General features: G+C 39.1%; 1 protein-coding gene across 1 annotated transcript in view; it reads right to left on the reverse strand.

Annotated features, from left to right (window-relative positions):
* Nucleotides 1-4,027: 4,027 nt before the first annotated feature.
* The window catches only part of LOC136882105 (uncharacterized), a 30,592-nt gene continuing 20,112 nt past the window's right edge, over nt 4,028-14,507 (reverse strand). The window contains exon 4 of the mRNA XM_068229340.1: nt 4,028-4,075. Within this exon, the coding sequence (XP_068085441.1) occupies nt 4,028-4,075 (48 nt within the window). The remainder of the gene's footprint in view (nt 4,076-14,507) is intronic.

Below are 14,507 nucleotides of genomic sequence, written 5' to 3' on the forward strand. Positions count from 1 at the left end.
ATACATTCCACCGAAATCTTGCCCCAAATTACAAATTGTTTATCAAAAGATCGGACTAAACTGCGTCGATGACATTGTGAATCTAGGCTGTAAATACGAGTCTACTCTTCAATCATATCATCTATACTAACCTCTGCCCCCGCCCTCCCAATTGCCCTTTCTCAGATGTCGCTTGTCGTTCTGCATCAAAATCTGTCTCTTTTACCAAGTCACTCGCCTGTGCGTCATCTACTGAATGCCCTACTGACCGTTTCGTGTTCCCTCACTTGCCCGGCTGCTTTGCCAACGCCCTCCCTGATCAGAATGTTTCCCGTCGCAACATGGCAACATCTACTATATGTTGGAATTGTGGAAAGGGTGGGCACGTCTTCAAACAATGTAATTCAAAACCTTCTGTGAAGTATTATCAATGTGGTCTAGCCAGCGTGTTCTGCAACATTTGTTCACGATGTAATGGGAACTTGGGAAACTAGCCCCGCACCAATGTGAAGGTTCGCCATTGGTGCCTCAAACCTTTACTAATCGCAAAATTTGTGGACTCCCCTTTTAGTCACCCTGGGCCAAAATTCATTCTGGTTCGCGTTCTCTGTTTGCTTTCCTTGATACTGGATCCTCTAGTTCATTCGTAAAGCAATCTGTGTTGGAGGGAATGAATTTAAAAGATATCTGAAATCAAGAATGTTCTCTAACCTACATGCCAGCCAGTGGTCGTCACATGTGCCCTAAAGAACGTACCAAAATCCATTTCAAAATTCATAACTTTCCTTGGGATTGGAATTTCAACAGTGTCACTGAACTGTCTGTTACCCTGATCCTTGGTGCTGATTTTATGCTAGCTACTGGGTTGTCCATTGACTTCACCAGCCGCTCATTCACTTTTCGTTTCCGATCTAATGAGAACTTTCCATTTGAGTACCCTACCAGTAACACACCGCTATGTTCTCTGTCGAACGAAAGTCCTCATATTGATTTATCTGATCTGTCCGAAAATCAAGCCTCTGTGCTTAAAAATCTCCTAATTGATTTCCCCGATGTGCTTACCGCAAAATTAGGTTGTGCTAAAGAATTTTCGTACTGTATTAGACTGAAAGACCATACTCCCGTTAGGCATTCCCCTTTTAGTTGCTCTCCTCCCAAGCTTGCTGCTATGAGGAAATGCATTGATGAATTTTTGGAGAAAGATGTCATCAGCCCCTCTCAGTCTGATTCCCAACAAGGACGGTCAGCCTGGCCTCGTGATTGATTATCGATCACTGAACCTCAATGTGATATTTGACATCTTCCCTCTCCCGACCATTGAATCTGCGCTTCAGTCCTTTGGAAAGACCAATATTATAGTGTTTTTTATTTTAATTCCACCTATTTTCAAATTCCTCTCGAACCCTGTTGCCGTGAATTTACAGCTTTTGCCACTTCCTTTGGCTTGTACCAATTCAATAAGGTATATATGGGCATTTCGGCAGGTGAGGTAGGTATATGCAAGTACATGTCGTGTATTGTGTTGTGTTATGGTAGCTGGGTGGCGGTAGTAGAATGGTGTAGTCATGGAATAAGTAGTATTGACCCATCATCTTCTTTTCTTTAAACCTTCACAACAATATATTAATTATGTGAGTGATCCTGACAGTGCTTTTGGTCCTTCTATGTCAAATTGTGGATAACAATCTTGTGTGCTGGAATACAGCAGCAACTGAGATGCACATAAGTCGGGTAGATATAGCATTTTTAGTATGTAGTAGGTATAGATACAGTCACCACCTTCTCAAAACATAATCTAGTTCGTAATTTAAAAGTTTGAGGTCCATATCTAGAATAGCTTTTGCGTTACATGAGTTTGAGTGCAGAAGTGTAAGTTTGCTGTTAAAGGCTTGAAATATCCAGTCAACAGGGGTTAGTAGCCTCTGTTCAGGTCGGTCACCAAAGTGTTAATAAAGGGCGTAATATTATGTTTCAGCCCCTGTAAGAAGTACAAACAACACAGATAAAATAAATTGATTGGGTTGTTTACACACGGCCTTCTTGGTGCTTCAGCGACTGAAGGCACATTATATTACGAAAGCAGTATACACAATATTAAGGAACACTTAAAAACCATTGATTATTACACAACGAGAAGAAAAAAAAAGTAAAATTATGACCATGGTGGTACTATTGAAAGATATATTTACCTAAGGGCTGTGTTATCTTAACCAATCTGTTATTTCCTCCGATATTATGAGCTAGCATGTACTGGCAGTCTTTCCTTCAGTGTTATCAATGCTGACAGATTATTACTTTCCTTCACCATGTTGGCCTTACGTTTTCAAATCATCCAAACCTCCAAGAATTTTAAACTCATGGCCGGCCAAACACAAAGAACTGAGGGTGAAATGGGTGTTTCGTTTCAAGAAAATATACTCTGTGTAGATTCACTAATTTCTATTCGTTACTATGTAATACATACAGTTTCCAAAGCATTCAATAAATCCCATACGGTATACAATTATATTGAGGATGTATTATATTTTCACCTAGCTGTGCTAAATGTGTCTTACCTCCGTAGTATACTTTTACAGATAGTAGGTCATAATATTATGCAAGCCACCAATTTTTATGAAAAGCAGTTTTTTGTATATGATAAAATTAATTTCATACTTCCATAAATTAGCAAAATATCAGAATTTTAAGATATTTCTTTATTAATATCTTGTAAATGAAACATGATAAACCATTTCTGCTCATTTCATTGAAACATCATCATCATTTACATTTCCCCTTGTCCAGCTCCTTCAGTAATTATATTCAAGTCCAGTCAGCTCTTTCCAATTCTGTTCTTGACAGAGTCCATCAATGTTTCTCTGAGCATTTCCTCTTGATATCATTCGTTCTATCTTAGCCTGCAAGTTTTGTTTTGGGTATTCTTCCCTCCTCCACCACCATAACATGTCCAAATCATCAAAATTTATTCTTCTCCATCCTATCACTCATGTTTTTCTACCCCTATCTCTTTTCTAACCTCAACATTTCTTAATCTGTCTCTCCTTGTCTTCCCCACCAAACTCCTCAGGAACTTTATCTTACTGGCCTGAATTTTACTCTCATTTCTCGCTGTCAAAGTCCAAGTCTCTGATGCATACGTTGATATAGGGGTATAATACATTTTTACGATTTCTCTTTACATTTCATAGGAACTTCTCTCTTGCACACCAGGTTCCTTACATTCAGGTAGAAGGATTTCCAGCTTGCACCCTTCAGCTGATCCTACCCAACCTTGGATGTTATATTATTTCACTTCACAAATATTTGAGATATTCAACAACTTCAAGGATTTGTCCTCTATTACTAACAATTCCTTTACCTTCTCTTTCTTCTGTTGTCATTACCAATATTTTACGTCATCTGCAAAAGACAATATTTTCATATCTACTCCATATCTATCCTTTGTTTCCTTTAGAATTTCATCCATAACCATTATCATCACATTACTGCTTTACACTAATAGTAACAATTTTCACATATTTTAATGCCTGCAAATATTTTGAAAACATGACGAAATAAAACTTCAATTTCTTTAAATTCAATTAAATCCTGAACAATGATATATATATAATCTAATTACAAAAATCTGTACATTATGATGTTTTCAAAATAAACACCTAATTTCACCAAAACTGGGAAATCATTGCAAGCTAGTGTAATCTATGACCTCAGCTACCATGTCCAGCTAGTTTTATCTGAAACCATCAAGTTTAACAAGGGCATACTAGACACTGGAGTACACCGAATCTCTCTCGGGCATCCACGTCTGTGTTTTAATGAATTTCGTCAGGTAAACACCACGTGTGTCACTAGATATTTTTACTTGCTAACACAGTGCTGAATGAATTTCATTTCGAAGCTTCAAAAATCTAACTAAGTGTGCCGGATTTGAACTCAGATGTTTGTATCTAGAGACAGGCACACTAACACTCATCCATAGAGGCAGCTAGTGAATAGGTAAATACTGTGTACGGTTTAGGGTGCAAAATTTAATTAAGCAAAGCTGTACTTACTTGTTTTCTTCTATGAATATTTCATCCTTAATGTTGACAGCAGGCTATAAGTAAGAAATATGGAAAGTAAATGAACAAAAGTTTCTCAAAGAAGTAACATGAACAAAAATAGATAAATAAAGACAAAGCCAAAAATAAATGCCATGTGTGCAGGATAAAAATATCATTACTTTATCTTTCCATTTAAAAATATAAGAACTGGAAATGAACAAAAAATGTAATATACAACTAATTAGGAAAAGGGCCATACAATGGAGGATTGGCAAAATAAAATGGGCCCTGAAAATATGTACAAGAGACTGATGTGGGACTGACCCTTGTTAATGAACATTAATGGTATTAACGGTCTTAAAAGAAACTTGAAGATTATGGGCCGATTGCAGAAACAATGATTAGTTTAAAGCTTTAGACAATGTCTACCTAAACAACATCTAAGTCGAGCACGATCTTCCATTGCATTAACAATATTCAGCTGGTGTTTAGATAGACGTCATTTAAAGTTTCAATATTGGTTCGAAAATGGAAATTGAAGTATCTTCCATGCTACTCTTTGTTTGTCACAACCAATGAATTTTGTCAGTGTGTGAGCCAAACGTTAGTCAGCTGTCATCTTCCTACACATCACTCAAATATGGCTCAGCATGAGCATGACTTGCTCACAGATAAGAATGTCGTATTCAGTGGAAATAAAATCGCATAATATTTTCAACACTAAAGCGACACACCACCATATGAGGAAGGGTAGCTTTGTTTATAGTGTTGTTATACTTAGCGTAATCTCAATAGATTCTGCAAACGGAAGATGAAATTATAGTACTTTGTAACCAAATGAGTTGTACGGGCCATATAGGTATAGCAATATTTTCAAAACACACCACTGGCAGCCCTGAAGATTGTTTCCTGTTGTTCCATGTTTACATCAGGCAAATATTGGGGCTGCTTTATCCCCATGGCTCTTCCTTCCCAGTCCTTGCCTTTTCCTATCTCATAGTTGCCAAAAACTTACCATACCTAAATTAGCATGACCATAATCATTAAGAAAAACCACCCACACACACAACCTACTTTTAAGTGTCATTATTATGTGTGCATGCTTGGCAGTAAATGTAATATCTGAATCTGCCCCGGCTGATGCATGTGACAGCCCTCTGACAATCGGGAGAAGTTATTCTGATATGATATGGATGTAGTCGAAGTTACCCATAATTCCAGGGAAATTATCCCAAATATAATAAAATATATTGCTTGCCAAGAATTATAGTCAAGCTGACAGTTACTGGACTGCCCCTTGTATAATATGTTTCATGGCTTATAACCTCTGATTGTGATTCACTCCCAATTTTAGGTTAAACATTGTTATCGGCAGTTTAAATATGGCCGATGGAACATTGGTTTTAGACAGTGTCAAAGTGATTAATAACATCTTTGCAATGTGTCAACCATACTTAGACATTGTTTAACTGTAAACATCGACTAAATACAGTTTCTGCAATTGGCCCTACGTTTCCTAAAAACATTATGAGTAGCAAATAGAATTATTTTGTTACTGTTGTATGTAAATGTAAAGTATTCAATAATAATTTTATTTCCTTAATACCCGACTAAATCCTTTTACGGTTTTCGGAGATTCCAAGGTGCCAGAATTTAGTCCTGCAGGAGTACTTTTATGCCAGTAAATCTACCGACACGAGGCTGACATATTTGGGCACCTTCAAATACTACCAGACTGAGCCAGGATCGAACCTGCCAAGCTGGGGTCAGAAGGCCAGTGCCTCAACCGTCTGAGCCACTCAGCCCGGCTGTAAAGTATTCTGCTCATTATTGTCGATGGTATCTTTCTTAAAGGTGGTGACGAATGTATTTTTCACCTTGGTGATGATTATATTCACGAAGTTTGTGTTACAAGCCTTTCGTTTTTTTTTGCCGGGCTGAATGGCTCAGACAGTTGAAGTGCTGGCCTTCTGACCCCAACTTGGCAGGTTCAATCCTGGCTCAATCCGGTGGTATTTGAAGGGGCTCAAATACGTCAGCCTCATTTCGGTAGATTTACTGGCACGTAAAAAAACTCCTGCGGGAAAAAATTCCGGCACCTCGGTGTCTCCGAAAACCGTAAATGAGTAGTTAGTGGGACGTAAAGCAAATAAAATTATTATTATTATTATTATTACAAGCTTTTTTTAAAGCTATTTTACAGACGGTATTAGTATCTTTCTTATAATTATACTTAGAAAACAGAATAATTAAGATTGTATGTATCAAAGAGAAAAAGGAAGTTTTCTTATGAGAATTAGGGTGACAGCATTCCTGTTTTATGATATTAATTTTCTAAGTGGGCTTTCTATAGATATCATAATGAAGACAGTTGTGATTCCTGGTGATTTTAAGGTCTAAATAATTCAAAGATTTGTCAACTTTCGACTCTAATCTAAATTTAATGTATGGGTCTAAAGAGTTGAGAAAACCTGAAGTGTTTCTTTTGTCTGTTTTCTGTTGATCAATGATTGTGAATATACTATACACACATTTGTATCAGTGACAAATAACTTTGTATTTATTAATACTCTTGGTTTTTTCTAAGAGGTCTGTATAAATACCTGCAAGTATACCCAATGCTGGTGAACCAATAGGGAACCTGTTTTACGGAGATATGTAGTCACTGAAAATGTAAAAAATGTTCTGTAGGACAAAACTTAAGATTGTTATGTATTCTTCAATTTCTAACATACCAAGAGTACTAAATTTATTCAAATTTTCCCAAACTAAATCAATGGTGTTTTTCATAGGTATATTCGCATACATGTTCAATGGCACAGTCAACCTCCAAACTCTCAAAAAACGTCTTCCTTAATACCAATTTTATATTCTTGTTGAGCTGAATACCGGACCTGTGAAGATTACAAGATTATTTTGTGCATCTACAGAATGGTGGTGTTAATGAAACTATGTAATATAGAGAGAGACTTTCAAAAGGTGATTAAATGAAGAAGTTATATCATGTTCAAGATCATGCTTTCACGTCTCTGCACAGTATTTAAAATACAATTTACCGTTGGTCTTTATAGCTATTGTTGAGAGTGAAGGAGAATTTCCTGTTGTGTATGCTTATCAGGAACTCAAGGGAGACTTCATTAGTTAGTCGGAACATAGAAAAAATTATGAACTCTTCTCAGAAGAACCCTTAAGGTTTCACCTTACTTTTTCCTGCCTGCTGGCTCTTCAGAAGTGTGTGCGCATGTGTTTTGTATTCAGGAATCATTCAAGGCAAATATTTTCGCACTGCAAGATGTGTGGTTAAGGTTATTTTTAATATGTATAACTTTTGCTTTCTCAACGATTCATTTTTCTATATTCGTCCCTGTTTTTATCTCCTCGTAAGATGTGTATTGTTTAATGTAACACCTTGTGTAAAAAAATTGGGTTAAATGAAGAAGTTATATCATGTTCAAGATCATGCTTTCACGTCTCTGCACAATATTTAAAATGCAATTTACCGTTGGTCTTTATAGCTACTGTTGAGAGTGAAGGAGAATTTCCTGTTGTGTATGTTTATCAGGAACTCAAGGGAGACTTCATTAGTTAGTCGGAACATAGAAAAAATGATGAACTCTTCTCAGAAGAACTTTTAAGGTTTCACTTTGCTTTTTCCTACCTGCTGGCTCTTCAGAAATGTGTGCACGTATGTTTTGTATACAGGAATCATCCAAGGCGAATATTTTCGCACTGCAAGATGTGTGGTTAAGATTATTTTTAATATGTATAACTTTTGCTTTCTCAACGATTCATTTGTTTCTATATTCGTCCCTGTTTTTATCTCCTCGTAAGATGTGTATTGTTTAATGTAATGCCTTGTGTAATATAAATGTCTACATGCTAGCCTATTTCCCACATTTTGGCTGAAGATGACGCCAAACAGCATCGAAACTAGTTCCAAGTATTAATAAATATATGTTATAAATAAACTATAACATTTTTGTATTGAAAAGGTGGACCATTTTAAGTTTCCTATCTTCCATTCTCAGTTCAATACGGACAAAAATGAAATTCTTAGACTTAAATAATAATAATAATAATAATAATAATAATAATAATAATAATAATAATAATAATAATAATAATTGTACCGGGCGGTACACCTCCACGCCGCTAATTCTAACTTTGCGCCAGTTGAAACTCCTCTGCTGGAGGAAGTCTGAACTTTATCTACTGTGTTAATTTTCAAGTTTCTCAGAAGATGTCACTACTTGGAAATTTTGAAGTTTCTGAACTGGGTCGTTTTCGACGTAGTTTTGTTTTGCCTGTAGTAAGAAGTGTGAACATTCTCTTCTAGAGGACACTACTGAAGAACTACAATTGTGCACCTTGGTGCGAAGTGAAAGAACTATGTTTTTGGAGAAAATTTGAATTCATAAGTTTGTTCTTTGTTAAATTTCTTGCAGTCATGGTTTAAGTTGGCAATATTAACCCTTTCTTTCCCCTTGTTTTGAATTTAGCCAATCCCGAATTTCTCGAATTAATTTTCCACCAATAATGTGTTTCTTCTTCATCTTGTGTAGGGGTTTTCTTGGTTAACCAATAAAATTCTTGTGGGCGGGTGTTCTCATTCCTGAAACGCCTCGAACTTTCCGCGAGAGTATATAAACTGCTGATTTTAGGGTCTCTGCCCCACTTCAGTAACATCTTTCAGTGTGTAAAGTACGTAGCAGGGGGCGGGAAGCGCCTCATTCTTCGGGCAGCAGTTCATCCACAAGGTAATGGCCATTTAATAACTTCTTTTCTTGCTAGCTCAGCAGTTTAACTCTCGGGGCAGGTCCGAAGCCTTTTACCATGTAACTTCCCTTAAAATGTAAAAACACTTGGTATCTATTCTATCTTTTTAAATTACAAATCGGGATAGAGAGTGCTTAACCCTCTCGAGCTCCCACTCATATTGCCTTGAGGTGAACTTATTTTCACAACTTTTCTTCCTTAACGTAATGTAAATTGTTCCTTCTATAAGTCACCTCTTTAGTATGGGATTAGCCCTTGCATTAGCGGCCTAGAGCCAGATTAGGTTTTAAACAAAATGTATTAGGAGTGCAAGTATGCCTCCTCTCAAGTTGGTATCTTTGAGGCCATGTAATTTTCATGTTTCTTTACTTAATAGGCCTCAGTAGGTTGGGTATTTTACCCCTGTGTTTATGTCCTTAGAGGACAACTTGATGGTGGAGTTTGGTGTGGCCTTTGATAGGCTTAAATTTTAAGAGCGAGTTGCTCTTTCATGAAAAAGTGCGTTGTTGAATGCCTCGAGGAGGCTTTACCGTGTAAAGAGGAGCAAGTGCTCCTAGGCATGTTTGGGGTCTTCTGCCCCTTTGTTGACTTTTGTATATCGTAAGGTTGGGCTTATAGCTCAAGAATTGGGTGTCTGGCTCTAGGAGCCCAAATCCTGTAATCTCTGTAATTGTACCTTTTCGAATTGTGTTTCGGCTACTGTGTACCTGTTCAATTTGTTATTTCTTATTCTTGATTTTGAAAAGAAAATATAACCTTGTTAAATTTTACATTAACTTTAATTTTGTAGTTTGAGACCCGTTCACCCCCGCACCTTCTTTCACCTCTGCTGATCCACAGATACCTCGGAACAAGTGGTAGCAGAGCGTGGTTGAATGGGTCTCAATTTAGCCCCTTTTGACGGCTAAACATTGCCTTGATTACAACTCTAACTATTTTCTCAGTTGCTGGAATTTTTACTTTTTCCTTTTTCAAAATTGTTCTGTCATCATGCACGGCCCTCGCGATGTTCTCCATCTTAAATATTTGCGCAAGGAGGGGTTGATCTATGAGTTAACTATTAGAAATTTGCAATCTGGAGGCACGGTTGCGGTAGATACAAATAAGCTTAGAGAGTCCCTTGATTTGCCCATTTCCATCCCCACTTTGGGAGAGAAAGGAATTGACGACTCTCTTTCCACGATCACTGACAATACTACTGAGCTAGCATCTGTAGTTAGTTTTTTTGAAGAAAATGATCCTTCTCCTAATCAAATTAAACGTGTGCAAGCCAGGTTATTTCATTTTTCTAATAGAGTTAACGATCTGTTGTCTCTGAAGTTGAATGACGTTCAGAGGAAGGAAGCTAGTATGGTTCTTGAAAATCTTTCTGAACTGTCCAGTAAAGTTACATAATTGTTAACTGGGGAAGTTCCTCCCAAAACTGATCAACCCACCACGGTAAATGTAGGTAGTGAGGAAGAAACTCCTAAGGGAGAAGTCAATAGGAAAACCGTTGCAGCTCAAACAACCTCTGCCCCATTGGACAACGAGTCTGAACGCCGTACCTCGTTGAATAATGTACGTTCTGAATTAACTTCTTTGCCACTTAAACCTTTACCTACTATATCACCTGGGTTCAGCAGCTTGCCTCATCCATTAGCAATGTTGCTCAGATTCTGTTAATACCACCAGCGAAGTAATTTCATTTTTAAGGTTTTTAGTTGAGTTTCAGGACCATGCTCTTGTTTTTTCTCTTTCCCCATGTCAGATTTTGCAAATCATCTATCCCTATGCAATTGGTATTCTCTCAGACAAAATAGTAAGAGCCATTGCCGAGCAATCATCTGTTGAAGACTTCCACGCCCACTTGCTAGCTAACTTCATTCCGGCTAGGGCCAGGTCTTCACTTATTCAGAAGTACTATTATCGTGTACAGCGCTTGGATGAAAACTTGGCAGATTTCATCCAAGATATTAAGTTCTATACTAGGGTGTTTGCTCTTCACTTTCCTGAGGATCAGATTGTACAAGCTATTGTGGAAGGTATTTCACCATCTTATAGGTCATACTTGTGTTTCGCGGCGTGCCCGCAAACCTTCTCGGAACTTGAAGCATTGGCCGTCTCAGCGGAAGGAGTTAGATACGCCGATTCCTTGCGTGTCGTGAAAGAACCCCCTCCTTCTTTTAGTAATCCTTGGCCTCCACCTCGCCGACCAGTCACACCTCGTAAATGTTATGCTTGCGGGTCGTCTGACCATCTTCGCAATAAATGTCCATTGATCAAACCTAGTAGGGCAAATAATGGAGCTGGTTCATCACAAGGCTGTTTTAATTGTGGGGCTTTCTCACATATCGCCAAGAATTGCCCAAATTCAAATAGCACCCCCTCCTGCTCAACTTCTGGTGCAACTTCCACCAATGTCACTAATAATAAGTGACTAGCGGCTTCGGCTGAGTCGACTAATTCTGCTTCCCAAGGCTCAGCCCCTGGTAAAAAGGTTCAAAATTCAGGGAAAATTCAGTCTTCAAATTCATTTTTTGAATGCCCCAAAGAATGTCTTAGGATTGCGGCGGATGCCCCTGCACCTGTGCCTTTTCTCAAAATTGAGTTAAATAATGAGCCTATAACAGCCCTATTAGATTCAGGCAGTGTTTGTTCTATTATTTCGGCCGAATGGTATTCAAAATTGATATCTGTTTGTAAGTTTCCTGACTATTGTTCGTCTTCGGTCCAATATGTTTCGGCTAATTCTTCTCCATTAGAAATTTTAGGCTCTTTAAATGTCAAAATTCGTATTTTTAAATTTACATGGTAAGTTAAATTGTTTGTGGCCAAGCATTTGTCTTGCCCCATTATATTGGGAGCTGACTTCATTTCTCACTCCGGTCTAGTGCTCGACCTTCAGAGTAGGTCGTGCACTTTCAAATTTGCGTCTAATTGTAAAATCCCATTACTGAAGTGTAATTCTGTATCATGTTCCTCTATTTCGCCTACCCAGGATGAGATGTTGTTAGACCTTAGACATCTACCTGAGGAGCAGGCTGATAGTATTCGTAAGTTGTGTCAGTCGTTTCCAGAAGTGTTCTCTGATACTCTTGGTGTTACTGACCTTATTGAATACAAAATTGAGGTCACGGATTCGATTCCGGTCCGTTTTCCACCTTATAGGCTATCTCCACCTAAAATGAAGGCTCTGAAAGAAATCATCGATCAGATGTTGAAGGATGGTATTATTAGGCCCTCTAAGTCGGCGTATTCTTCGCCTATTTTTCTAGTCCCGAAACCCCAAGGTGGCTTCAGGCCTGTCATTGATTATAGGGCTCTCAATCGGAAGGTGGTGTTACAATCTGTGCCCCTTCCTGATCTTCATTCTTGTTTTTCATGGTTTCGTAAGGCCAAGTTCTTTACTATCTTGGACCTGAATCAGGCTTATAATCAAATTCCCCTTGCCGAAGAGTCTAAACATCTTACAGCGTTTGCCACGGATTGGAATTTGTATGAATACAACCGCGTGCCTTTCGGGCTCCCCACGGGAGCGGCTGTACTCACTAGACTGCTAGATAGGGTCTTCTCCGACATCAAATTTGAGTACTTGTATCACTACCTGGATGATGTCGTCGTATTTTCGGAGACTTTTGAAGAACATCTAGATCATATGCGAGAAGTTCTCAATCACCTTCGTAAGGCTGGATTAACTGTTAAGTTGTCCAAGGTTGCCTTCGCTAAGCCCTCCATGTCATTCCTAGAGCATATTGTGTCACCTGATGGTGTTGCGGTCGATCATTCTAGAACACAGGCCATCCGTGATTTTAAACCTCCCAAGGACATCAAAGGTGTCGCCAGGTTCATTGCTATGGTGAATTTCTTCAGGAAGTTTATTCCTAACTTCGCGAATAGAGCGGCGCACTTGAACCTTCTTCGTAGGAAAGGCATCAAATTTGAGTGGGGACCTTCTCAACAAGCCGCTTTTGAAGATCTTAAATTAGCTCTCTGTAATGCCCCTGTCCTTGCTATGCCTGATTTCTCGAAGAAATTCATCGTCCAAACCGACGCGTCATCGTCGGCGGTAGCTGCAGTCCTTCTTCAAGAGACTGAACTAGGGAGGCGACCCATCGCCTATGCATCTAGGACTCTATCGGCTCAAGAAGCCAAGTATTCCATCTATGAGCTCGAAGGTTTGGCAGTCTTATTTGCCTCAGAAAAGTTCCGTCTCTATCTGGAACATGTCAAATTCAACCTGGAGACAGATAATCAAGCCTTGAGCTGGGTCTTAGGTAGACCGCGTCGTACTGGTCGTATAGCCCGTTGGGCCATCCGAATTTCTGCCTTCCAATTTGAGGTTAGGCATTTCAGAGGCACTGAAAATGTCGTTGCAGACGGACTCAGCCGTATGTTTTCCAGCGATGTCGAGACCCATGAACCGGTCGATAGTTCATCACCTCCCGAGTCCATACTATCTGAGGTTAATGCCATCTTAACAGATGCTCCCATGCTCTTTAGGGACATTGAGAAATATCAACGTGAAGATCCGACGCTGGCTCCGATAATGGAAACCCTTTCTTCTGGGGAACATGTTGTCCCTTATGTACTGAGGAATGGTGTTCTATGTTGCCCGTCGAGGCATGATAAGATGATGAAGGTTGTCGTTCCAGCTGTTCTTGTACCTATGATCTTCAAGTACTATCATGAGACCCCATTAGGGGGGCATCTTGGAATCTTTAAAACTCGTGAAAAGATTCGTGAAAGGTTCATCTGGAAGGGTATGGATGGTGAAATCTGTGAACTAGTAAAGGCTTGTAAATCTTGTTTGCTTAGTAAACCCACCGTGTCCACCAAGGTAGGCCTTTTGTCTTCTCATCAAGCGTCGCGCCCTATGGAACGCCTGTATATTGATTATGTAGGACCCTTCCCCCAGTCGAAGGGAAATGCCAACAAGTTCATCTTGGTATGTGTAGATGGTTTTACCAGATTTTCCTGGTTATTTCCGACTAAGCTGGCTACCGCTCAGTCCACCATTACTTGCCTAAATTCAATTTTTGCTTCTTTTGGTCCGTGTCAATATATTGTGTCTGATAATGCTAAGGCTTTCACATCTAATCTTTTCCGTAAATTCTGTTTTGACCTGTCCATCTCTCATGTGACAACTTCTGCTTATTATACGCAACCATCTTTGGCTGAACGGGTTAATCGTAATCTCAGGTCCGCGCTTATTGCCTATCATCATGAAGATCATTCTAGGTGGGACACGTCCCTGCATTGGTTAGCTTTTGCTTTGAATTCGGCGGTTCATGAATCTCATAAGTTTACTCCAGCTTCTTTGATGTTCACGTTCGTTCCCAACACGCCGCTCTATAACCTCTGGTCTCTGACTGACATTCTACCCGAGACAATAGATCCAGATAATATTAAAGATCTTTGGAAGAAGGCTAAAGCCAATCTTAAGGTGTCTCATGAAAAGGTTACGGAAAGATATGATCGTGGACGGAGACCCACCAATTTGAAGGTAGGTGACCAGGTGATGGTCAAGAATTATGTTCCCGCGGGCAACCTTGCCCCCAGATTTCATGGGCCGTGTATCATTCTGGATTTCCTTACTCCCGTTACCTTATTGTTAAGCAATCCAGCCACCGAGAGGATATTTAGGGTTCACCTGTCACAGGTGAAACCGGTGTAATTTCTGTGTTAACTTGCGTTATATAATTTTGAAAGAAATAGGAAGGTTATATT

The sequence above is a fragment of the Anabrus simplex genome, chromosome 10 (genome assembly GCF_040414725.1).
Source record: "Anabrus simplex isolate iqAnaSimp1 chromosome 10, ASM4041472v1, whole genome shotgun sequence".
Classification (NCBI taxonomy): Eukaryota; Metazoa; Arthropoda; class Insecta; order Orthoptera; family Tettigoniidae; genus Anabrus; species Anabrus simplex.